This window comes from Symphodus melops (genome assembly GCF_947650265.1).
Source record: "Symphodus melops genome assembly, chromosome: 9".
Classification (NCBI taxonomy): Eukaryota; Metazoa; Chordata; class Actinopteri; order Labriformes; family Labridae; genus Symphodus; species Symphodus melops.
The window spans coordinates 1,469,661-1,495,706 of record NC_136699.1 but is presented as its reverse complement, the minus strand read 5'-3'; the positions used below and the strand labels follow the sequence as shown (position 1 = coordinate 1,495,706).

At 47.2% G+C, this 26,046-nt stretch overlaps 1 protein-coding gene across 1 annotated transcript in view; it reads right to left on the bottom strand.

The window, feature by feature from the left end:
* slit3 (slit homolog 3) overlaps nt 1–26,046 on the bottom strand; it is a 188,619-nt gene that overhangs the window by 46,834 nt on the left and 115,739 nt on the right. The window contains 10 exon segments of the mRNA XM_079352447.1: nt 1,319–1,393; nt 3,813–3,963; nt 7,176–7,339; nt 7,607–7,750; nt 10,877–10,948; nt 11,648–11,719; nt 12,723–12,794; nt 15,214–15,358; nt 16,469–16,632; nt 20,413–20,484. Of these exon segments, the coding sequence (XP_079208573.1) occupies nt 1,319–1,393; nt 3,813–3,963; nt 7,176–7,339; nt 7,607–7,750; nt 10,877–10,948; nt 11,648–11,719; nt 12,723–12,794; nt 15,214–15,358; nt 16,469–16,632; nt 20,413–20,484 (1,131 nt within the window).

Genomic DNA, 26,046 nt, shown 5'->3' with positions numbered 1-26,046 from the left:
TAGATATTCTTATTAGAGCTTCACTGTGACTCACACACACACACACACACGCACAGCAAATGAGACAAGTGGTCACAGACCGCTTGAAATGATTGCCATCTCTCTTCGTTCTGCGCACACAATGAGAAAAAATGAAAATGAAAAGAGAACGTTTGGCCACAGAGACAATAACTCGAGACGATAGCTATCATAACGACTGTAGCTTTCATTCACGGCCACTTTTGTGCTTCCTCTTATCAGCTCTACGGAGGAGGAGAGAAGGAAAGGAGGAGAGGAGACGGCGAAGGTCGGGGGAGAGGAAAGAGGCGAGGAAGGAGAGAAGAAGAAGTGTGCAGAAGGTTCAGATTTACAAAAAAAAGAAGACTAAAGAAATAATGATTTCAGGGAATGTTTTGGTCAGATGAAAAGTAGCCAAGCAAGAGCATGGGAGCATGGGTAGGAGAAAATTGAAGGAGACAAGAGGAGAGGAAAGGACTGAAGGGAATGAAGAAATTGAGCGAAGGAAAATGGAAATGAGTGCGAACGTAGCCAATCTATATCGTCAGTGACACTGCTAGATGGTTAGCAATTTCCTCTCCAATAAATCAACTGCTGCTCTCAGCTCTGTCTTTCTCTATCTCATTCTGACACACACACACACACACACACACACACACACACACACACAAACCCAGAGTAGATAAGGAGTGAGTGTAAATCTGAACCCAAGGCCTATTTTCTATTTCCATTTAATATTCACTTCCTCCCGTGCACACTTCTTCTCTCTGCGTCTCCTTCAATCTCGTCCTCCTCTCGTCTGTTCTCAGACACTCCTCTTCCTCCTTCTCTTCGTCACGTGTCAATCATTTCGCCTCAGTGCGTTTTCTTTTTTTGGATGTTTCTCTTCTCCTTTATGTTACCTTCTTTTACCTTTTTACCTCGAGACTGCTCGCTCATTCTGCATCCCCGCCCTCCCTCCATCCAACTTTTTCCATCTGCTTTTATTTCAGTTAGCTTGCTTTAGCGATGCTTTTCCGTCTGTTCTTCATTTTAGCAATACTTAAAGCATCAATTTCCACCTAAAAAAAAAGTTGCTTCAAAGTCGATCCAATTTTACTAAACAGGGAGAGCAGGCACCTGTGCGAGCGGGCCTGTTCAGATACTCTGTGATAAAACCTTTACTCGAGTTTTAAGAAGAAGCGTTTCTCGAGAAAGGACAGACGCTCTTTGCCCCCCCTCCCCTTCCCCTTCGCTTGTCAACAAATGCACATTGTCAATGTCTAAACAAATAAAAATACTGAACAAGTAAAAAGAAGAAAAAGTTAAACCGTGTACGTACATCTTCTTCAAGTTGGGCAGCTTCTTAAACATCCCCGTAACCTCCAGGAGGGCGATGTCATTGTCGTTTAGCCTCCTGCAGAGAGAGGGATGGAGGGAGACGGTTAGACATTTATTCTCCACAGAAGTCAAGACTAACAAATGAAAACACTGAAGAGAGAGAGAGAGAGAGAGGCTGCACGACCGCGTGAAGGTTAAGAGGCCTGAAGTGACTGCTGCAGCACGATGCTACACGCGAGCAGAGGGAGCGGGAAGGATGCAGACATCCTGGGGAAGGAGGAGAAGTTGGAAAAACAAACAAACAAAGAACCGAAGCGGAGGAACGATGATAAGAAAACAAAGAAAAGGCAACGAGAGGAGGAGAGCAATCAATCCTTTCTATGTGGTCATCAATACCCATGATGCCTCGGGCCAGGAGGAAACAGTTTGAGAGATTGTAAGCTAGACATCTGCTTTATTGAGGTAATTTGTACCAAAAGAGTGCAGCAGAAGGCTGCGTTTACTGAGCGTGTGTGTGTGTGTGTGTGTGTGCATGTGTGTGATCATGTGTGTGTGTGGAAGAGGTAGAGTGAGAGAAATCGAGGAAAGGAAGTAAAAAGTTCAGCTTGAGGCGGCTCTTTCTAATGAGATACATCGGGAGTCAAAAGATGGATCAACCCGGACGAACGAACCGGTGGAGTCCGACATCGTTTGCATGCATCGGTTGATTTGCACATTTTAAACGCAGCGATTATGGATGAAAGATTTCGAACCTCTTTACCGTGTGATCTAGAGTCCTCGTTATCAACTCAGACCGCACATCGCATTTAAATCGAGTGAAAAAAACCCATTCAGTGTCATAATTTTCGCATGCTCTCAAGGCTAACGTCGAGGATTTTCACTCGACATCGAGAGAGAGAGAAGAAGGAAGTCTGTACAAGCCTTCAGCTCGGGCACACACTCCCCTGATTTCCCCTGATGATGCAGGTTACACAGGGTACGACTAAAAGTGTGTGTGTGTGTGTGGTATTCAAAAACACCCTGCACGGTTGTGCGTGTGTGTGTGTATGTGAGAGAAAGAGAGTGTGTCAAAATGGCAGAAACTGTGATCTGCCCTCTAACCATCCATAAAGGACAACGTTTATATATTTGACATGGAGCAGTCTGGGGACAGGCGGGCAGTAAAGGAGGGAGACTTTGGAGGATATGAGCACATGAAACAGAGAGCGAGCGAGGGATGGAGGACTGGGAGGCTAATGGTCTGTGGGATACTTACATTATTAGTCATCTAAAGAGTCGGCCACAGTCTGATTCACCATTAAACCTCGAGTTTCTAAAGTAATACAGCTGCAGCCGCTCTGTGTCCGCCCTTAATGCTGCAGCTGCAGAAGCGTCAGCTTTTAGCCAAAACCGTTCTTATCCTACTTTGTAAAGCTGACAGTGATTCAGCACTATGAGGTAAAACTTCCTGCTCCTCGGGCTGAATTTCTATTTCTTGACTGAAAATATTAGCTTACTGAATATTTGATGAGGTGCCAGGTGCTGGAAGTAAAATGAGGGATGGCTGATTTAAGCCGCAACACACTTTTTATTGTGACACAGTTTTTTTACGTTGGAGAGAGATGCGGTGACTTCGAACTTCCTCAGAGAAGTTCTTTTTTACGCCATCTGAGCAACCGTTCGAGATTTGATGTTGCACTTTGGTTCTATTGCATTTCCTTGTATTTGAGCGGGGTAACTGGACGCCACAGAAGCCTGAACTATGATTGGCTATTAGCCTTATCAGAGGCGGGACTTGTGTTTAGATCAACTGTTTGAGCTGTGTCGACCTCGTTGCTCGTAGTCCCGAGACAGCTGTGTTGTTAAATTAAAAAGACGGCGCAGATTTTCATTCACAGACGCTTTAAGATGACTGCTCACAGTCGAGTTGATCAGAGGAAGAGAAAAGGTTGATTAATCATTTTTGATCTTTTATGTGTGTGCACACAAACTTAGAAAAGTCTGGATGTTAGCATGCTAATATATGCAAACTAGTGTTTTTGTTTCAGTCCGTCACTGCAGCAGATTCTTCCCACATTCAGACCTTTAACATTTTACCCAATCAGATTATGGTTCTCTTGTTGCCTGTTATCCGTTTTCTCCCCTTCCAGCTCGTCACCATAAAACGAACGATGCTTTGGAGCGCTCTGTATTCTAGTGCGAGACCCTCTCCAGACATCACGATGGCTCTTCTGGGACTTTGAGAGGGATGTTAAGGACTGCAGAAGGGGAGTTTAGTCGGAGAGCTCGAAATGAAAAGTGACGTTGGAGAGACTGAAGTGCGGACGTGCAATGCATCTCTGCACGCCTGCATCCTTTGCTCCAGTGTGTGAGTGTACACGGGTGTCTGTGTTCACGTGCATGAGCATGAGAAAGTGAAAAACGTCTTCAAGGTTCGTGCTATGTTCGAGGATGCGTTGATGGTGGGAGAAGTCCAACACATGTGTGTGCGTGTGTGGTGACAGCAGCTGACTCACAGGTCCGTGGTGTGTTCAGGGATGTGAGGGGGTATACGGGTCAGCTTGAGGTTGGAGCAGTCGACCACGGTGCCTTCACAGCGGCATTTCTCCGGACACACGAGGTCCTGGAAACACTCCCCGCTCAGACGGCTGCGGTAGTCCTCCTGACCTGCAGAGACAAGGAAGGGACAGCAGGGACCAGGACACAGGAGAGGGGTAGAGAAAGAGAAAAATCCAGGTGAATGAGATAAAGTGCAGGAGCACGACGGAGTGTGAACGGGGAGAGAAAGACCATCACGACCAAAACGTAACATCTGAACCTTACATTAAAACATATTATAGACGTGCATGTACAGTCAACAGATTATCACTTTCTCTCTAAACCTCTGCCTCATTAATGACCCTTGTTTTGGGCGCCGCCTGCCTAGTGGTTGGTGAACTCGTCCCCAGTACAGCAGCTTGGTCCTCGGTCCTCGTTCGAGTCCAACCTGTGACTTCTTTGACCCCTCTCTCTCTCTCTCTCCCTCGCCAGTTTCTGACTCCACCCTTCGTCCGGTCTCTAAAAAAGCGAAGTGCTGCTGCAGCAGGGAGGGGCGATGCGACTCTGCACGGCGCTCATTGTAAATCACATTAACAAACAAATATACGTGCGGTTTTACGGAGTGGTTCTCTCGATGGATGTGGTTCAACCCCGGATGTTTTTTTTTTATTTTTAACAAGGTGAGCCAGAGACCGCTCCGGTTATTTCCATGTAACGTGAGCGGCTCTTATTTATGACCCTGCGGAAAAGACCTGCTTTAAATCATGCAGCACTTGTATCCGTGCAGCGAATCCACTCTGATAGTTCTCACGGTTATCACTGCTCATTATTCCTCTTTTTTTAAACTCACTCGATCTGTTTGACCTCTCGTGTTTTTCTCCTTTAAGACTTCTGAAAACTTGTGTATCCGCCACTTTCTGGGCACGCACTCGTCAAGGCTCATGTGTTGGCTGCTTGTCTTTGTTAAAACGGATCCATTCAGAGGTCATGTGGAGGAAACACATCTTTGAGCTCTGCTGTGAACCTTCTTTGTTGGCATGGTGACACAAAGGGAAGAGGAGGGAAGGAAGGACAAGGGTCGGGGTTGAGAAGGCAAACTAACGGACACCTGTTGAACAGAAGAGCTTCACGTGTTTCTTTTAAGTTTTCTCAGCCGGAGCAGAAAAGGGTGACGCAGTCTTTACAAAGTGAGCGGAAGCAGCCATGCTAGCCACTGAAGCTAGAAGTATTTAAAGGAGAAGGCAGAGTATAAAGATCACACTTTTAGAGTCCCTTGGTGTGGTCGAAACGGACTTATCGACAGGAAAGAAAACATTTATAAAACAGACATGATTGGGCACAGTTGACTCAAAACGGTTCGTGTGTAAACGCTGTAATTTGGTTGTTTACATGCTATGTTTACATGCTAGCAGCAGGCAGCTGCGTTGACGTTTGATTCTAATAATTGATCATCATTGAAGGCCTAAATATTCATCATTCGTTAAACTAACTGGTAATTCGAGTGTCGACTAGCGAGGGCTATCATTTACTCGGCTAACTCTGCACTAACACGAGCTGGAGCTAACAGAAGATGCATACAACGGTGTGAATGATACGTCCTCTGATCGGACGCTTTACTGTCAATCATTTCTGTCAGCCATGAACTGTCTCTCCTTCTCTAAACATCGACAGCTTTGACTTAACGCAGCGATGCATCCAAAGTTGAGATTTTTAGTTTGGAGGATGAAGTGTGAGCAGCTCATCCTGTTCTTCTTCTTCACCTTTTTTATTTTTATTTCCATGACAGAAAGGGAGGATAACTCTGCTGCGGCATCACTTCAGTGGTTATAGACAAAAACAACGATAGAGAGAGGAGAGAGAAACAGCAGAAAAACAAAAACAGGTGTGCCTGTTGAGAAATGAGCTCTCCAGCCGCTGCTGGCTGATCGGTGCTTCGGAGTGAAATCATTGATTATCAGTATCATTTGGTCCACGCTCTCTTTTAAACTGCTCAGTCAGATCTATTTGAACCACAGCGATAGTTTGGTGTGTGTGAAGCTGCACATGTGAATGCAAACAAAGAAGGAAGGAGGAAGTATTTAGCCCTTAATTTCAGATCCAAGGCGTGTGATTGGCTGGGAGAGGCAGGTGGGTGTGTGCTCGGCGGTCCCTGGCGCTTGACGGAACCATGTGATGCCACAGTAGGCGGGGCCACATGGTTAGATCAAGCACAAGAGACAGCTGCACGAACCAATCAGAATGCAGGTCCACACAGGAGGAAGGCGGGGCAACAGAGAGCTGCACCAATCAGTCAAGGGGGGAGAGGGGGGAGAGGGGCAGGGCAAGGTCCATACAGGAGAGGAGAGGCAACAGACAGCTGCAGATCCACAGAGGAGGGGGATCTGACCAGAGACCCCCCCACACAGTATAACGTCCACAGAGGTCCAGAGAGGAAGAGGAGATGCAGGGAGAGGCATGGGGCTGCAGGGAGGAAGGGCTGAAGCAAAGAGGACGGCCAATAACCAGCTGCAAGAGCGTTTCTGATCTAGTTATCTTTATTGATGGCGAGAGAAGAGCGCAAAGTTAGCCGCCCAGCTCGCCATGCTTCAGGGTCCTGATGAAAGAGAAGGTACCTTTCTGTCATGTCAGACAACTGACACAAACCCCGACATATCTCAACGAGCTAACACAACAAGACAGGTTCGTCCTAACGCGAGAGGAGGGGGTCGGAGGTGCGTCTCCGGAGGAGGCCGGAGGCTTCTCAAGGCGGTTTTGCTTTTCATTCCTGAGCTCAAGCCAAGCGACATCTACAGGATTAAAAAAGTTGCACACACATTCTTCCTTTATAATTTTAAAACGACTGCTGGAGCAAATGCTGAGGTCGGCTTCAGTGCTGCATGTGAAGAAGAAGGAAAAAAAAAAAAAAAAAAAAAAGGCAATAGTTTGTAAATTGTCTGTTGGGATATTCTTAAAATTAAATTCCACTCAACCATAAAAAAGCAATACATTTAAGACTCTGAGGATGTTAAGTGTGCACAGACTCACTCCCAGTCTATGACGAGTCCCTGCTGAGCCGCTTATTGTGCTGTTTCAGGATACTGAATCGGTCTGGGTTGCAATTAGAGAGACCCAGGGCTCGTACAGAGGAAATAACAGTAATACAATTGGAGCATAGAGAGAGACAGGCGCTGTGCCCGTACGCCCCGATGTGTTGGAAACAACTCAGGAATTACAAACATAAACCAACACGATGTTCAACCTGTGCCTCCTTCATTAACCCTCGGTGTCGACTCCCTGCACGTCTGCTCTCAGTCTTATGTGTGTTTTGGTTGTGTGTGTGTTTGTCCGAGCTCATATCCTACCTGTGCACCTGAACTTCTTTCCTTTCACCTGGCTGATGCGTTTGTTAGCCAGCCTTCTGGGGTGGCTGCAGCGGGCGCCACTGGTCTCGATGGGGTTGTCGAACAGGTAGTCTGCCAGCCACTTCAGATGACAGTCGCACATGAAGGGATTCTGTGCCAGATGACTGAAGAGAGAGAGAGAGAGAGAGAGAGAGAGAGAGAGAGAGAGAGAGAGAGAGAGTTTGATATGAAACAGATGTGAACAGGTTTTTTTTTCTATTTTGAAGGAAAGTCTTTGAAATTGGATCTGATGTAAGTTCTGCCTTCGTGTTTTTTCGTTCACGTCGTCGTTCAAACACTTTTAATCACATTTCACAAACACAAACTGAAGACAGATAATGAACCATTGGACGGCTGCTCCTGTTAAGACCGCTGAGTCGTTTTGAACTTACAGAGTTTTGATGGCGCGCAGAGGGGCGAACAGTCCTTTGCTGATCGTTTGCAGTTTGTTGTCGTACAGCGACAGCAGGTTGAGGTTCTGCAGATCCTGGAAGGTGTTGACCCTCAAACAGTTAATCTTGTTGGCATTCAGCAGCCTGCGACACACAGAGAAAACCCATCCCACAGTTTGTTATTTATTTATGAACTTGTTTAAATTATTTAAAGGCATGGTTGGTCATTTTCAAAAAGTAGCATCCCCTCAGTGCTCCTTCTGCAACCACTAGAGCACGCAAGGGGTTAGAGAAGGTGATTGGTTCATCAGAGAGCAGGGAGACAGGGAGGCCTGTGATTGGTTCATCAGAGAGCAGGGAGACAGGGAGGCCTGTGATTGGTTCATCAGAGAGCAGGGAGACAGGGAGGCCTGTGATTGGTTCATCAGAGAGCAGGGAGGCTGTGATTGGTTCATCAGATTGGGACCTCGTGGCAGACATTGGTCTAAGTTTTTACTGACTTACAAACTGATACAGATGACAGATTTTCTTCGTTTCTTTTTCAGAGAACCTGAGTTATTAATTTCTGTCAGGACCTAAAGACAATTTCAACCAACAAAAAATCTTTATAGTAAAACCACAACCTCAGCTCTCTCTAACCCTCTGCACACGCTGTGATTATATTATCGTCTGACCCTGACATGCACACACACGCTCACACACACACACACACACACATCCAGAAAAAAAACATTGTTCTCTTTTTCTTGTGGAGCACTTTGGTTGGCTTGTAAAATCTGGTTCTGACAGGAGGGGACAGGTGGTAAGAAGAAAAGTAAGGCTGAAGAGAAAAGAGGGAAAATGGAGGAAATAATGGTCCGGACAGGCGAGGAATTTGACTTGGAATGACACAGATATACAATTAAGTGAAAGCAGCTGACAGGTGGAATGGAGCAGAGGGAGACAGGGAAATGAGAAATGTGATGGAGGGATTAAGTAAATGACAGGAAAGGTGTGCCCCTTCCCCCTTTCCTCAGTCTTTACATCCTTTCATACCGACACTTCATTAGCTGATAGAGCTCAAGCTGACAGCTTCTCGCCTGCACGTCTTTTACTTCCAGCTTCCTTTTTCCTCTTTTGTCAAACAAACACTCGTCCTCCTCTCTCGGCTTCTTTCACCCTCACACACACACGTCTTCCTTCCTTTCTTTCGCCTGACAGGTGAGTAACTCGCTGCTTCGTACGGGTAAGCTCAGCTTAATCATCCTGACTCATCCCAACGAGCACCGGTAGCGCAGAAAACCACGCGCAAACACACGGGGAGATCCACGCACACACACACACACACACACACGCCGCTCTGCGACATACACTCGCCTCATTAGGCAGCCCACAGGAGGAACTAATTACTTGAAACTGTACCAGTAAAACAAAGCAGCGCAGACAATATAAACAGCAGACCAGCAGCTAAACAAAGCAATAAACACCTCGCTTCAACGGGCTTGACGCGCTGCCTGATTCCCCAGCTCATTTAAATATTACACTTCATGGGAAAATGGCCGCATCCTCCAAGTCTGACTGACCGACGTCTATCCTGGCTGAAATATAAAAAGACATGATTCCCTTCATACGCCGATGAGCGATGAGCGATGGGATTGACCGATGATGTGGCGAGACATGAATATTAACGAAGCAGTTTCAGATTCACAGAAGTCCTGCATGTTTGAACAAATATGAAGCATTAGTGTTCACACTCGTGCCTGCAGCTCCTCATTAGAGCGACACTAAATGTTAATGATGGTCTACAGTATATGCTCCCTCACTTACTCTTCTAATATCATCTGCATTCACACACTTCCTTCTTCCTCACGTCTGTCTTTTCTACATCTTTCCATCTCAAGCCATTACTTCATCCATCCCCCTTTTTTTCCTTTTTTTTTCTGACTATGCACCATGCATCCCAATGATCCACCTCAGGCCGTAAAAGATGTTTGCGGGCTGGATCCACTCATCCTCATTTTCTTTGCTTGGCTTCACTTTACGATGGAAAGGCCCAGAACATTAGCAGGTTTTTTGTTTTTTTTCCTGCAGTGGACTGCGGCGTTTTGCAGGGATCACGAGCCTCGTACAGTACAGATGTCGCTGTCACACGGATCTGCACGCTGAACCAGCTGCTGCAGATAGAACCCGGGCCCTTCAGGAATCATTCACAACCGATAGTTTTTTACTTCTTTGCAGACTTAACGTGAGCAGAACGACGGGTGATTACAGCTTCATGAATGCTCTGCGCACAACAGATGGGGTGTTAATGCACGTGCAGGGGATTCTGCTGCATGCGCCTTTCCTCGTATAATCACCACCTTACTGTATGTTCAAGTAAAAAGGGCCTGTAACAGCATCGTTCTGATCATGGTGCAGAGGTCATAAGGTCACCAGTTAATCCTTAAAAAAACGGAGCATCATTCTGCACCATGTGGAGGGACACATTTTTCAACGACACCGCTTCATTCTGGACTTTAGATCTTCATGAATATTGAATTTCCATCCTTGAATTTGCAGCAGAGGAGCCTCAGTAGGTGTATAAATCACGAGTTTCACCATCTTTCCTCTTATGTACTCGTACTGTGATTGTACTGTCGATACCGGGCCATCAAACAGAGACGAGCTAACTGGCTGCTTTGTAGCTGAAGGCTGCTGTGTGAACTAGCACCATATAGACTTCGGCCCGCTGCTAAAGGCCCACACTTTAGAAAAAAAAAAGAATCTTGACCTCCAATTCTTGAGACAATATGACACTTTATGATCCCAAACATGAATTGCCCAAATTATTTTGTCAGGGATAATTCACTGATGACGTGTGGGTGATGATTGTTATCCACATATGTTTCAGTGATTCATCTTTAAGTAAAGCTAGAGTTTAAAAACTTGATGAAAGTCAATCAGGCACTGAGTCACGGGCAAAGAAGTGAGAGGGCTTGTTCTGGGGCACAGGAAACAATCGGTTCTCCTTTACAAGGCCGTGTTTTTCTCCATGTATATCGCTGTTATCTGCGTCCCTGGACCTGACGCACGTTTACTCTGAATGCCTCACACTTCATCCGCAGACCGCGGCGCTCTGCGGCCTGGAGGAGGGGCTAAATCGTCCTTTACTACTCTGTCAGGTGGAAAAGTTACGTATTGTTCTTCTCTTCCTGGAGTGTGATGTCTCTTTGTTTCTTTCCTTGTTATCCTGGGGATACCAAACACACACACACACACACACACACACACACACACACAGACAGTACTTACAGTAGCTGCAGAGAAACCAGTCCATCAAACAATCCCTTGGGCAGCTCTGTGATCTTGTTGCCGTACAACACCCTGCGAGGAGCAACAAAACAACATTATTCATGTTCCAGGGTGGCGATGTTTACTCTGAGAGAGTCGAGCCGCCTGGACTCAGATGTTCTTCATCCTCGAGACGAGGCGTCACGTTGTTTTTGATCTCATTTGAAATAAAAGTGAAATAATGTTACAGACCAGTTAAAGATGGAACCATTTCATAAAACGAGCAGTTTTATATTATATATATTAAATCTCGCCTCAGCTGGCCTGTGCTGTGTGTGTGTGTGTGTGTGTGTGTGTGTGTGTGTGTGTGTGTGTGTGTGTGTGTCAGTGCATGTTTTAACACCCAGCAGAGTTCACCTTGTCTGCCCCTTCTTGTTCGGCGGTCTGTCTCATTTCAATGCTCGGGATTGATTCAAATTAAACTGTCCTTCATGTTCTCATCACATTCACCCTCTGTGATTACAGTTACACACACACACACACACACACACACACACACACACACACACACACACACAGAAAAACATAATGACACACAAACAGCGTGGACGCACACGCCGCACCGATGTGGTCCAGTTGTCAGGATCAACAGTGACAACATTTGTATTTGCTAGACGTCTGGAAGTGTAATTATTCTCCTGTCCTACAATGTGTTGTTGTCTCTTCTGTGTGTGTGTGTGTGTGTGTGTGTGTGTGTGTGTGTGTGTGTGTGTGTGTGTGTGTCATACTTACAGTGAAGTAAGGGAGCGAAGGCCACTGAAAGCGTCAGCTGCAATGTCAGAAATCTGGTTCTTACTCAAATCACTGGGGAGAGAGAGAGAGAGAGAGAGAGAGGGAGAGAGAGAGAGAGGAAGAGAGAGAGAGAGAGAGAGAGAGAGAGAGAGAGAGAGAGAGAGAGAGTGAGAGAGAGAGAGAGGGAGAGGGAGAGAGAGAGAGGGTGCATTACTATATAAGTCAGTAATGGGGCTCATTCATGAATGTCCTAGAACTGTCTGACAAACGATCACCAGAGAACACATCAGCAGAGGTCAAGGCAAGGGGAGAGAGAGAGAGAGGGAGAGCGAGAGAGGGAGAGAGAGAGAGAGAGAGAGAGAGAGAGAGAGAGAGAGAGAGGGCGAGAGAGGGAGAGAGAGAGAGAGAGGGCGAGGAAGCTGTGGCATGTTAAGCTCAGTTCATGTCATTCACTTCCACCTCTGTTAGATATATTATTAAACACTTCAATTGAGGTTATAGGAGTGTGTGTGTGTGTGTGTGTGTGTGTGTGTGCATGTGTCTCAATGCCAGGTGTGTAACCTTACAACCTTGCACAAGTCTGCAGGTCGTGCATCTTCAGCTATTTGCATGATAAAAACATTTATCACCAGTGAGCTTCATGTCTGTCAGAGGTGTGTGTGTGTGTGTGTGTGTGTGTGTGTGTGTGTGTGTGTGTGTGTGTGCGTGTGTGTGTGTGTGTGTGTGTGTGAGGAAGTGCAGCAGCAGAAACTCAGAGAGTTAAAATCCAACATGGCTGCTGTGGTGTTTATTAGCAGTCCTCCTTCTGTTTAAGACAAACGACCTGTGAACGCACCATCAGAGAGTCTGACCCTGGACGGAGACGTTACCTGGCGTGTGATTGGTCGGAGCTCAACAGTGCACGAGTAAAGACTGCTCTTACATCCATCCCCTGTGTTTGCACGTAGCGTATTAATTATTCAGATACTCTGGGCTTTGGATCCTGTCCCCCCCCCCCCCTCCTCAGGATTAATAAAGTATTTCTGCTGCAGGTTTGTCATGTGTGTCTTCACACACACGACACACACAGACTTACATTCTCTTGAGCTTCTTGTACGCAGTAAAGGCTCCAGCGGGGACACCCTTGATCAAGTTCTGCTCCAAGCGTCTGAGGACGAGAGAGAGAGAGGGAGACAAAGACGATCTTTAGGAAGCATCTCATTAAAACAGCACATCAGCCTTTTAAACATACGGCCAGAACGTTTGAATAAAAACTTCAAAAGCAGTGCGTCGTGCACAAAGCTCATTTCCCTCCCTTTCAATATTTAATCTCACCAAGGACGGAGAAAACATTGGTTATTACAAAGTCCTGTTTGAGCCCACAACATCAGCCGAGCACACGCGGGAACACAAAGGTCAAGAGGTGGCTGTTCCAATCAACGCCTACACGCTCTTCCAGCAGGATGGTCATTCCTTTTGCAGCAGGGGCATGTGCAAGGTCACGCGGAGCGAAATGAGCTTACAACCGGAAACTGGATTGCAAACCTCGATTCCTATTCGATTAAAAAAAAACGCTCTTTTGCATCAGTTCGGAGCTGAACAGGGACGAGCCAAGCGGCTAAATCTGAATGTTTAAACGCCTGATATCACGCAGCCTGACTCTCACGTTCGATTCTTCAACCTTTCAGGGTATTGGCCCTAAGACATGGATTACATCTTTCCCCCCCTGGAGGACTGCAGAGTCATTACACCCCACTGCCAGAATGTCTCTATCGTCACACGGGGAGCCATCAGGACGAGGCGTAAATCCTGTGCTGCAGTTAGTCTAGCCTCCGCTCGCCTGATGATGTGGGAAACACCTCCATCTATGTCGCTCATGCATTCTTAATGTCTCCCTGTTGCTGTGGTGGAAAAAGAAAGAGGAGAGTAAACAGCGAGACGAGAGGAGGAGGAGGAGGCGTGTGGAGAGAAATCAGAGGAGTGGAAGAGTGGGAAAATATAGGACGGCGGAGGAGAAATCAGAGGAGTGGAAAAGTCTGGACAATGGGTGGAAGGAGGACGAGAGGAAAAATCAGAGAAGAGGAGGATGCGGTGAGGTCCCAAGGCCAGCCACAGGGTCAGCTGTCAGGATGATAAATGGAAACTAATCCACCCTTCTTCTTCCTCTCCTCAGTCTCTTCTGCCCCCTCCCTGTCTCACTCTTCACCTCCATCCTTCATCCCCTCTTATTCCTAAATTTACTCTTCCTCATCGATATCCAATCATCTGTCCATACAGCCATTTTCTCATCAATTCGTCCAGAAAAGAAACGGTCACGTCGGCAGTTTTGGTTTTAGCTTTTAGTCGTGTCTCTTAAACGAAACGCTTACTGGCTCCTTGTTGTTAAACAACAACGACCCCGACAGCGTCTGTGTTCTTTCCCCTGATTGCCCCGCCTCGGGCCTCTGGCTCGGCGACGCCAAACTAGAACCTGCTAAGGGGTCAAAATAAATCAAGGATGCAGGAGGTATTGACAAAGACGAGCGGAACGGACAACAGGTAACAGATGACGTGTGGGGTCGAGACAAAGACACTTAGAGGCTCAGTATCGAGGGACGCATTAGTGGGACGACGTTTAACAGGCAATATGAAAAATCTATACGGTGAGGCGGCGATGAAACGAGAGCTGCAGATGGTTTTGGCGAGGAGCGCGGGTTCGTAATGGGCTCAAAGACGTCTCTGCTGACGTTCAGAGAAAGCCGTCTTTTTGAAAGTTGCTTCAAGTTCGACGCCACGTGCACAAACAGCGTGCACAAAGTCCTGACAATATGTCATCCCATTACACTCGGATGTTTGTGGAGGCAGCAGTGACGTCTGCTGATATGGATCTAATGCTAATTCTGCATGTGTGTGTGTGTGTGTGTGTGTGTGTGTGTGTGTGTGTGTGTGTTTGTCCTCGAGATTTCATTAGATTGTCTTTTTCATTCCTGCGGTTCAATCACGATCCACCTGCACGTACATGTGTTGTGTTCCTACTGTACCTTCTTTAAACAGACACAACTGGCGTGTCTTTTATAAATGTGTGTGTGTGTGTGTGTGTGTGTGTGCGCCGGTGTGTGTGCGTCAGTGTGAATCTATTACTGATGCGAGGGAGGTTTAGCCGTATCGGTGAAGCAGGGGAGGGGAGAATTGCGTCCTTACTCACAGAGCAATCAAGCAGCTGTCCTCTGTGCAAACAAAAACAGGGAACAACGATCAATACGGATATCAAACACGTCCCACTGTGGCGCGCCCGCCTGCCTGCGTGTGTGTGTGTGTGTGTGTGTGTGTGTGTGTGTGTGTTTGAGAGAGGATGCCTTTGCAGAAACTCAAAGTTTGGGTTAATTATCACGTCTGTAATTCATCACAGTGTGTGAATCAAAGATGAACTGTGCGCTCGCTCTTCTGTCTGACGTGATTTATTTTATTTCACAAATCGATAAAAACACGAGAGCGAATCAAATCTCTCCTGTACAAACATCTTTGCGTAGAAGTGGAAGAACAGCTGAACGTGTTGCATTCAATGACTCTCAAAAGGAGGAAGGAGGAAGTAAAGAAAGCGGTCTCACATCTCCACGATGCCTTCGGGGAGGTTGGCGGGTATTTCGGTGAGACCTTTACGACGACAGTCCACGATGTTGTTGTTACAGCTGCAGGTGGGCGGGCACACGGCCACCTCGGGAACGCAGGTCCTCGGCTCGGTCTGGGCCGGACCTGCACACACACACACACACACACACACACAAACACACACCGACACGTTTTCTCAAAAAAGTCACGGAACAACGTTTTCTTTCAGCGAGCTGCAGCTGGAAGGTTAACGACCTCTGCGTGTTGGTTTGGAAGCAGGTGAAACCTTCAAGATTTGAAATGATTCAACAAGAATATAAATCGGCATTAAATGCACCTGAGGAGAAAAAACAAGGAAGCTGAAAAGGTTGGACGAAGTTCCTTTTATGGATTCCTACAGATACAGGAGAGCATCAGACGCTCGCTCCACATTTCATCTGGTTAAATATTTTACTCCTCTGCTCCGTGAAGTTTCCCTCATAAACAGTGTGACATCGAGTGCTTTTATTTTGAAGGTGGAGCAAAACAGAAGCGACGAGCCTGAACGTTTCTGTGTTGACATGAGTCAAAGCTCCCTCGTTCCTCGTCCGTGCGTGCACGAGCAACAGGTAAAAACAAGCCGCAGCAGCACGCGGCGTGACTCTAATAAAGAGAGAGAAGAAGCTGAATCTCTCCAAACAGAGCGTGTCGTCTCTGCAGCTGATAACACCACCGCTCTTACTCGACTCTTTTAGCTGATTACTGCTCTACATGCTGTAATTCTGTCAGCGCTATAAAGCGACCGCTGAGCTGTGTGCAGCTGATAACGACGGCCTCGCTGTTGATTAAACTTCGTTCTCTTGTAAAGCTCTGAGTCAGAGCTTCAACAACACGTACTGCAGCTGTTTACATGACCTGACGTCACCCGAGCCTGATCCTGAATCAAAACCTGCACATCCTGAAATCTTTCAGGATCCCTTCAGCTGTATTTGTGCTTCCTGCTTCCTTATAAGGGCATGTGAAGGTTTCTGGACAGTGTGAGGTCAGACGTCGATTTTTTTTCTTCTATTGACATAAATGCGAAGTGTGAACAGCTTCCTGAGTGTGTGTGTGTGTGTGTGTGTGTGTGTGTGTGTGTGAGGAGCGGCACGGAGAGACTGCAGGTCTCAGGTGAGTTTGGGATCGTCTTCGTCCTCACGCCGGGGTTAAAGGCAGCGTTGCGGGGTGAAGTCACCTTCAGGATTATGGGATATTGGTGTGTTGAGGTCAGCTCACCATTGCAGACGAAATCCTTCTTCTGGACATCGGGGACGTTGAGGCCTCTCATGTGGGCGGGGGCCATGCACTGGGTGAACGGAGCCAAGCCGCGCCTGGCTCTGAGCCAATCAGAGAGCCAGGACAGGTGACAGTCACAGTGGAGGTTGTTGGAGTGCAGACGCCTGAGACACACGGAGACAGAGACGTGAGGACGATTATGAACTTTACTGTAAGAAAAAAACAGCAAAGTAAACGTCTGATTATCCTGAAGTGTTCGCTCTCTAAATTCTCATTGGTCCCCCCCCCACACACACACACACACACACACACACGTGGACAAACACACGTGGACACTGAATCACAATCACAGAAAAGAGAGACGGACGAAACGAGAAAAGATCGGACACAAAGACCGCGAGGGAACACGAGGGAGTGCGAGACGATCAAGACGAGAGAAACATGAAGCAGATAAATAAAGTGTGGAGGATTATTGTTCGTGTCTTTGTCTTGATTTCATACAGGCGGACTCTGAGTGACAGGAAATCCTGTTATTTAACGAGCTGCGTCTCGTTTAGTTGGACTCTCAGTGTTTCATTCACAGGAATCAGAAGGAAGCAGATCATCTTACGTTCCTCCGGCATGTGATGCATTTAAGCGCGCGTGTTTTTTTTCAGAGGTATTTCCTGCCATCAAACCACACGTGTTCCTCGGAGGGTTTTAACGCACTGATTAAGTGCGTGTGAATCGCTCAACAGGAAGTTGCGACTCCAGAGTGGACGTCCTCGTCGTCGAGCAAAAACCCCCTGAGAACCTTCCACAATAACAGTTTTCATTGGGTCGATTTCTCTGGCGGAGAGGAGAGCCAATCCACACGCAGCCTTTTCCAACTGGAGCTCGTGTTGAGTAACTCGAACGCTGATTCTGGAAAGATTTCCTCACAGTGTTGTGAATGGCAGAAACGACACGTCAGGGCGCTCGCTCCGCTGAAATAAATCTCAGAGACGGATGCTTCAAATCCAGGAACTAAATAAGTAACTGCACCATTATTTATCTTACCATCGAAGAGACTGAACTTCTTGAACTTTCTGCTTGTATTATTCTTATCCTTCATTATGTTTCAATGCAAATACACTCGTCTGCTCGGTCCACTCACATTTACGTTTATGCAGCTTAGAAACAAAAAAAAGAAGCCGGTTCAGGTGGAGAATCGAGCTGCAGGTAACGCTTAGCAAAAGTCCTGGGTTACTTAACATCGGATGCACAACGCCACATCCCGATAACGTCGAAGATTTAAAAGAAGCGCGAGGGGAAAAGACTCGAAGAGAGAGAGAAAGAGAGGGAGGGAGAGAGAGAGAGAGAGTGGGGAGAAAGTCGCATTAATTAAGTGGATGCTAATCGGATATACTTCAGCACCTGCACAGGTGAAGTCAGCGCTTGTAACACGTGGCGTGGTTGCCTCTTAATACTGAGCGTCGATTAAGAACATGATTGCAGATAGGGTCAGCTGATTTGTGGATTTTAAGCGACTTTTAAAAAAAAAAAAAATTGATTGCCTTATTACAAGTCCATCGTGGCCTTAATTAAAAAGGTACTGCTCGATATAAAAACCAGCGTGTGATGCATCGGAGAGATTGGACTCTCTTGGAGGAGCAGCAGAGAGAGGGATGAGAGGGAGGAGGAGGAGGAGGGCGGATGAGCAGCAGAATGTCTTGTCAGCGTATTATGTGCCAGCCGGGATATCTAGCCTTTCAGAAGACAGGCCTCCCTTTGTAATAAAGCAGAGGACAAATCCTGTTATGGAACAGAGATGGGCTCATTGATGCTAGCAGCAGGGGCAGCGGGTTTTAATACCGCGCTCGCATTATAAATCCAGTTTATAGTCAAACCCCTGCCTGGAGATAGCCACGTCCCGTCCCACCCCCGGCTCAGCCTTAATTACTGACAAGTAGGATTAAAACACAGGGGAGAATGGGAAGAGGCAGGGGGCATGGAGAGACCTGCTGTGTGTGTGTGTGTGTGTGTGTGAGTGTGTGTGTGTCAGCAACAGTGCTTGTTGTTGCTTATTGGTGACTTCAGGGCATCACGCATGGTGCTTCTGTGAATGAGCTGGTTTGATGTGTGTGTAAAGATTCTCAGAATTTACTCCAGAGGGCTACCTCCATGGTACAGTCACACACACACACACACACACGCACGCACACACACGCACACGCACACACACACGCACACACACAGATACAAGCAGTGGGAGTTCTAATCTCTTCATTGGTTCAAGTGTCTGAGTTGGAGACTTCATGAGGTGATATCATTACTCTTAATGGAATAAATGGATTCTTCTCAGAGACAGGGAGATGTGAAGACGATGAAGAGGATGAAGAAGAGGAAGAGGAAGGTGTTGAGGGAGGTTTAGCTATCGAGTCAGGGACATCTCTAACCCTCTCATCTAACAAAACACTTTTATAAAAGCAGCAAATTCAATCTGAGGGAGGAGGAGGAGGGGGAGGAGGAGGAGGAGCGAGACTTAAAGGTCACCCGTTCTGTAAAATCCACAGACTCACAGCTGGACTCAAACGAGCAGGAAAAGGGAACTCAGGAAAATCCATGAAGGACATGAAAGTTAGCAAAGAGGCGGGTGATGACGAAAAAACATAAAAGAAAGAAGAAGAACGTCGAGGAGAGGAGGAGGAGGAGGAGGAAGGAGACAAAGTGAGGCAGGAATAATAATGAAACGAGCCGAAAAGAGGAGGTTACCATGACAACGCTCACTTTGCCTTAGCCCCTCCCACTATCATAGCCTCCACATGCGGGGACGCACGCACTAAGCAGGACTTTTGTGTCTCAGAGACGTGTTGACAGGAAACGCACGCAGACTTCTGATTTACAGATAAGGGATGTTGGTATCGCCGCGGTTACCCATGTCCACAGAGTCGACCAATGAGGTTAAAGTAGGAAGCATGGAAACGACTCCACGTGATTGGCCGCTGATCTTATCGAGACATTTCCATACTACATTAATTCAGCGGTTGTGTTTTGGGAAATCCCCATCGAGTAGGGTTCCTCCACCACAAGGGGGGGGGGGGGGGGGGGGGGATCCCAGTCCATCCATGCTGGTTTGGCAGATTCCAAAACCCAGTTTGGCCAGCAGGGCTGTGACTCAGACAGCCCCGCAGGATTATGGGTAGTCTCCCCCCCTCAAGATGTCGTGCCATCGTCCTGGCAACCGCGAGATCTCCTTCACACAACAACATAAAGACGCACGCACGCAACGAGAAAACCACCCTGTAATCAATCAACCAGGGTGTTTTGGCTGGGGGTCCATGCTGGATCAGGACTCTGCGTGTGTGTGTGTGTGTGTGTGTGTGTGTGTGTGTGTGTGTGTGTGTGCGCTTCCATCAGTAACATCAGTATTGGAGGTTTCTCCTAATGAATCAAAGCAGATTGAACTGCAGGGCCTAAACAAGCTTTTCTTGTGGTTTTAATGAGGTTACCATTACTCAAGTGTGTGTGTGTGTGTGTTTGTGTGTGTGTGTGTGTGTGTGTGTGTGTGTGTGTGTGTGTGTAATGGCCACATGATTATTCACAGTCATGAAACAATAGAAGAGCGGGTCTCTTATTATGGTTTGATTAGATGATCACACACAGACCCACTACCGCGCTGTGTGTGTGTGTGTGTGTGTGTGTGTCTTTAGTAGTGTGTTTTGTGTGTGTGTGTGTGTGTGTCTTTAGTAGTGTGTTTTGTGTGTGTGTGTGTGTGTGTGTGTGTGTACTGAGTCATTGTGTGTCATAGTACTGCTTTAATACTTCCCTGCACGTGTGAGTGTGTGTGTGTGTTTCTGTCAGCAGTTTTTGGAGTGTTGTGGTGGATGTGTGTGTGTGTGTGTGTGTGTGTGTGTGTGTGTGTGTGTGTGTGTGTGTGTGTGTGTGTGTGTGTGTGTGTGTGTGTGTGTGTGTGTGATACTCACAGTGTCCGCAGCTTGGGCATGTGGTTGAAGCTGGACAGGGGGATGAGGGTGATGTTGTTGTTGTTGAGGGTGCTGGACAGAGAAGCGGAGAGAAAAACAAAGAGTTAGACGGGACGTCCTTTTTCTGCAGCTTCTCACAGAGGAACAAGAAACAAGCAGGGACCAGGTCTGGTTCTGGTCTGGTTCTGGTTCTGATTCAGACTGGAGTAAACGGTTTTTAAAAAGTGGTTGTGATGATGGCTCACATTCTGAAACCTGAAACCAAAAAAACAAAAAATCATCTTGATTTAAATTTTGATCGAAAAAGAGCATCGCTGCTGTTTTTCAAACATCATCAAAACTGCAGCCCACTGCACATTCTGACCTTCTGTCCAGGGCGCCGCCCGTCGAGCGTTAACTCATTACTTATTCAAACACACACACACACACACACACACACACACACACACACGTATGAATACAAACAAACCTCGAACTGCGAAGCCGGTCACCACAGTCTCTGACTTTTAGCTCGCTCATAAACTACCTCCGGTCTCACACATTACATTAACCTCAAGACGACTGGAACACACACACACACACACACACACACACACATACACACACACACACACACACTAACACGTGTAGTTGGTGAGAAACACGGGTTATTGATTTCTCTGCGTGGGCTTCACGAGCAGAAACGAGAGCAGAGGGGAAACATTGCAGGAAAACAACTATTGCATCTAAATGAGAAAAAAGCAGGAAGCACAGGGGGGTCGGACTGAATCGACCGACTCCAACAGGCTGCTAAATAATGCTGCAGACAGGAAACACTGGCAGGGGGGGGGCGGGGCGAGGGGGGGTGATGTGTGTGATATTAATATGAAGCTCATGACCTAAATATTAGACTCAACACTTTTAGGCCTGATTGCCTCCAAACGATCCCTAAATGTCTCGGCCTCTTGATCCCGAACCGTCCTGGTCTGGGTCTGGGTCTTGCCTCTGACTTGCCCCCCCCCCCCACCCACCCAAACGATACAGGGGCGATTCATTGTGTTTCGAAGGGTTTCAGGGAAACCAGAGTTAATGAGATGTTCAAGAAGTCCTCGTGTTTCAAACATCGACATGACTTTATAATTCCTCATTCGTTTTCTTGGAGCCAAAGTCAACTCCAGCCCGTGCGACTCTGCGCTCTGGTTTCTACCCGAGTTTTACGGATCATTAATTTCACCAGATTAAAAAAAACCCATAAAAAGTTGACTCTACATCCCCAAACCCTGAAGCCCGGCGTGTTCAAAGACACGCAGGAAGACTGAGCGCTGATGTTTTCATCCATTTTTCACGTTTGACAATGTGTTCTTAACGCTTCCCGCCGTGGTCAAGGTCAACGTTCTGTGTGTGTGTGTGTGTGTGTGTGTGTGTGTGTGTGTGTGTGAGGAAAAACGACCTCCGCTTCAACACAAGAGGATTTTTGATTTTCCTTCGTCTGCAACATGTTTGTGCCTAAACACACAACGCGACCGCGTCGAGGTTGGGTTTGGATTTCGCAGACTTGTTTGTTCAACACGGTGTCGTCCCGACCGTTTTTTTTTAAATCGGGTCATTACGGCGAGTTCACTGTGTTTTTACTAACACCCACTTAGCCTTAAAATAGACTCCACTCTGTTGATGTTACTGCTTTCCTTTCTCCTTTAATTCTCCCTCCTTCCCATCCTCATTCGGCGTTTCCCTCCCTGCCAGAAGAGCCTCAGCGGCCTTGGTAAACAGATGAAGTTTCACACACACACACACACACACACACACACACACCAGGAGTGCAGCTATGGTCAGCCCTGTCAGGGGTGATTCCGCCCAGTATATATAATTTAATTGTGAAATAATAATAATTTCCCTCTGCAATTTCCCCGTCAGTTATTCTCTCACTCAGCGAGCTCCACATGAAGCTCCGACTGCTCCAAAGCAAACACTCAAAACATCGTTTAAAAGTCCACAACCAGCTCTTAGAATTCTTTCCGAGCTCATTTTACACGCCGCCGGCCACGGCTGCACCTTCAAAAAAAAAAAAAAAAGAAAGCAGTATGTGCATGCTCTTAAAGAGAGAAGTAGTCCTGGTAAGTTCAGGAGTCACTCTGCAGAGATGAAGCAGAGCGGGAAGCCTCTCTGCGACAACTTCCTGTTTGAGGCGTCAACGTTCATCACGCCACGTGCATTTTAAACGTGGAGCAGGCGTTCCACGCACAGGATGGATTTCTTAGCCTGCCGTCCTGCTGATTAATTATTCGTGAAACCTGTTCAAATAAAAACACCTTTTCAGTTTTTGCACCGACGCACAAAAACGCTGATTCAGCTTTATTCTTTCTTTAACTCGAGATCGGCTGCAGTGACCGCTGCGGCGCTATCACAGGACTGACCCTGTGTGGTGTGTGTGTGTGTGTGTGTGTGTGTGTGATATTGTGAAGTGTATATCCTTGAGTCAGCATGTGCGGTACATGCTTTGGTGTGTCTGCGTGTGTGCGTTTTTCTCTCTGTCGCAGTAAAAAGGCCTCTGCAGTCAGTGATGGAGGAGACTCTTTAGAGGAAGCCCAACGGGGAGATGCTATCGCTCGTGTTCGTGCCTGAATGTGTGTATGTTCGAGTGAACATGTGTGTGTGTGTGTGTGTTAGTGTTTATGTGTGTGTGTTGTGGGAGGGACAGAAAAAGGGGGATGTTATCATACGTGTCTTTGCTGCAGCCTACACCGAGGTCAAAGCCTTACTCGTCAATCAAACCTCCTTCATGCACACACACACACACACTAACACACACACACACACACACACATACACACACACATACAGACACACACTCACAGACATTTTCAGCATGTGGACAGATTTTGTGCTGCTGTTTCATGATGCACAGAAACCTCTGAGCGTTTGTCAGAGCGCTCGTTGCGTCAGGTGAATCACGAGTCTTCTGATTGGTCCTTTTCCATGCTCGTCATCGTTAGCTCCCTCCTCCTCGCTCAGTTTTGCTGCATCAGAGTGAAATCCACTGACACGAGTTGACGAGACTCAAGTGAAGCCAAACCCCTTTAGAGCTGCTGATTGGCCCCGCCTCCTCCATGTGAACAGATGGATGTTCCCATGATTGACAGGTCGGTTGACGAATGCGACCCCTGATCTGCTGCAGACTGAACCTTTTCCTTTCTAAGGAACAGCTGAGCTTTAATCAGAAAGTATATTGTGTGTCGTCGACGACAGAAGCGGCTTTACCTACGGCGCCGTAAATGTGCGATACGTTAGAGCACGCCACTGAATCATGTGATCAACTGGAGGAGGCTCACGTCTGACACATGTCTGATATGAGACGCAGACGTTTAAAAGGGCACCGGGCGTATTGCGGTTTCATAAGGTCACCAAGTGGACTTCCTCCCTCACTTCCTGTTCAAGTCGACCGTCAGAGTTTTATAGAGCTGCAATAAAAAAAACAATCTCAGACAAAAAAGGACACGTGCATCGCCCCGTGTGTCGGCTGGTTACTAAGACGTCAACTGAATCCATTTCAATCGGGTTCCTAAAAAGGCAGAGCGAGAGAGCCTGCTGTGTGTGTGTGTGTGTGTGTGTGTGTGTGTGTGTGAGTGTGTGTGTGTGTGTGTGTGTGTGAGTGTGTGTGTGTGTGTGTGTGTGTGTGTGTGTGTGTGTGTGTGTGTGTGTGTGTGTGTGTGTGTGTGTGTGTGTGTGTGTGTGTGTGTGAGTGTGAGTGTGTGTGCGGGTTATAAAGTGAATTTTCCATTAGTCTCTATTATGCTCAATCAGCCTTAACGGACACAGATCGATACGCCGACAGAAGGTCTGAATTACAGCCGCCGCTCACACACAACACAACAATGTAACTTTATGACGGTGATTACATCCGATATCGACTCCGTGCTCATCAATACGAGTGTTCTCCGTGGTAATCACGGACGTTAGTTATGAGTCAGAGAAGAAGAAGAACGACGTGGAATATGTCATGAAAGCAAAACCCCGATCAGCGCTCCTGAACACATCTGTCGTGTTTCAGGATCTGAACCTCACAGCTGGAGACGAACTATGAGGCGTCCTTTATGAAACATGTGGCGCAGTTACCACCAACTCTCTACACAAAATGGCTGCTAAAGCCGTCTTCGCTCAATTTGCAATTTTTTTCAAAAAATAAAAAAAATAAAAAAGGCCAATTGTGTCGCAATTTCATTCAAAGGTGCTCGTTTAAATGTGAACGCCATGTCAGAGCGGCGGCAGTAGCTCAGTCTGTAGGGACTTGGGTTGGGAACTGGAGGGTCGCCGGTTCAAGTCCCGGCACGGACCAGTTTTCCCGGAAACTGGTCTGGTAGCTGGAGAGGTGCCAGTCCACTTCCTGAGCACTGCCGAGGTGCCCCTGAGCAAGGCACCAAACCCCAAAAAACTGCTCTGGAGCGCTCTCTGTGGGCGGCAACCTCACTCTGAGACCTCTCCATTAATGCAGAGTGAAAACCGAATTTCCCCTCGTGGGATTAATAAAGTATATAAAAAAAAAGAAGCAAATTTTGTAAAGGGGTTATTTAAAAAAAAATCTAATTTGCACGAGTTCAGAGGACAAAACACAAACATGTTTCTGAATCAGGCGATCTGTGGTGAACCGTTTGTGTGTTCTGCAGGTGCTCGATCCTTCCACGTGAGCTGTGATTTATTTTCCCACACAGACGCTGAAAAGAGGCCGAGCGTCGACGAGGCCTAAAAGATTCTTTGAGTTGTGTGAAGAGCCCTCGGCGTCTTCCCCGAGGCCTCATTACAGCGCTGAGAGAGAGAAACACTTCACCCTCTCAATCACTTATTTGTTTAACCCTTTCATACCCACAATTCCACCTTCCACTCAGAGCGACCCGGAGAGGGCTGACCTTCGATTCGCTGCGTCGCACGTTCATTTAACCTCTTTAATCGTGCTGTTAACTTCCTCGCCACGAGTGGGGGCGGGGCCAGTAGCTGTATGAAGACAGATCCTGTGTGTGTGTGTGTGTGTGAGGCGCCGGGTAGCGAGACTCGCCGACCCGTGAAGCATCGCAGCTCGTTGTGGCTCGACGGCGTGCAGCAGGTTGCCGTGCAGCATCATGATCCGTAGACAGGATTGAATGGTTTTTTTTTGGAGGGAGAAAGCGTGGGAATAAAAGCTTGGATATGTTTGCTTTGCGTGTTTGTGGGAAGTTTTCCGAGGCGCTGAGTTGCAGGGAAACAGACGCAGAGTTGGATCAGTGTGAACGCTCCTGTCCTTTATTCACTGAGTCTCTTTTGATGCAGAGATTTTGAGCTCGTACGTTCAAGTGATTTTTGACCCTTTTGACTTTCATACAAAGTCTATGAGGTCTATGAGGTCTGCAAACAGGCTTCCAGGTCCTCCAAGAGTCCGGGTTAAGGGCTTTTAGGCCTTCAATTGTCTCGTATTGGAGTTTTCCCACGGGGGTTTAACGCCTGCTTCGCCGCTTTACTCCTTAAGCCCGATGTTAAATCTGCAGTTTGTGTTTTGTTAGTGTGCATGAGTCAAGTGTGTGTGTGTGTAATTGTGTGTGTGTAATTGTGTGTGTGTGTGTTGGCTGGTTTAATAAACTCTCAAGTGTTTGAACAACCAAAGTTGCACAATTTACTCCTCTCATCTCG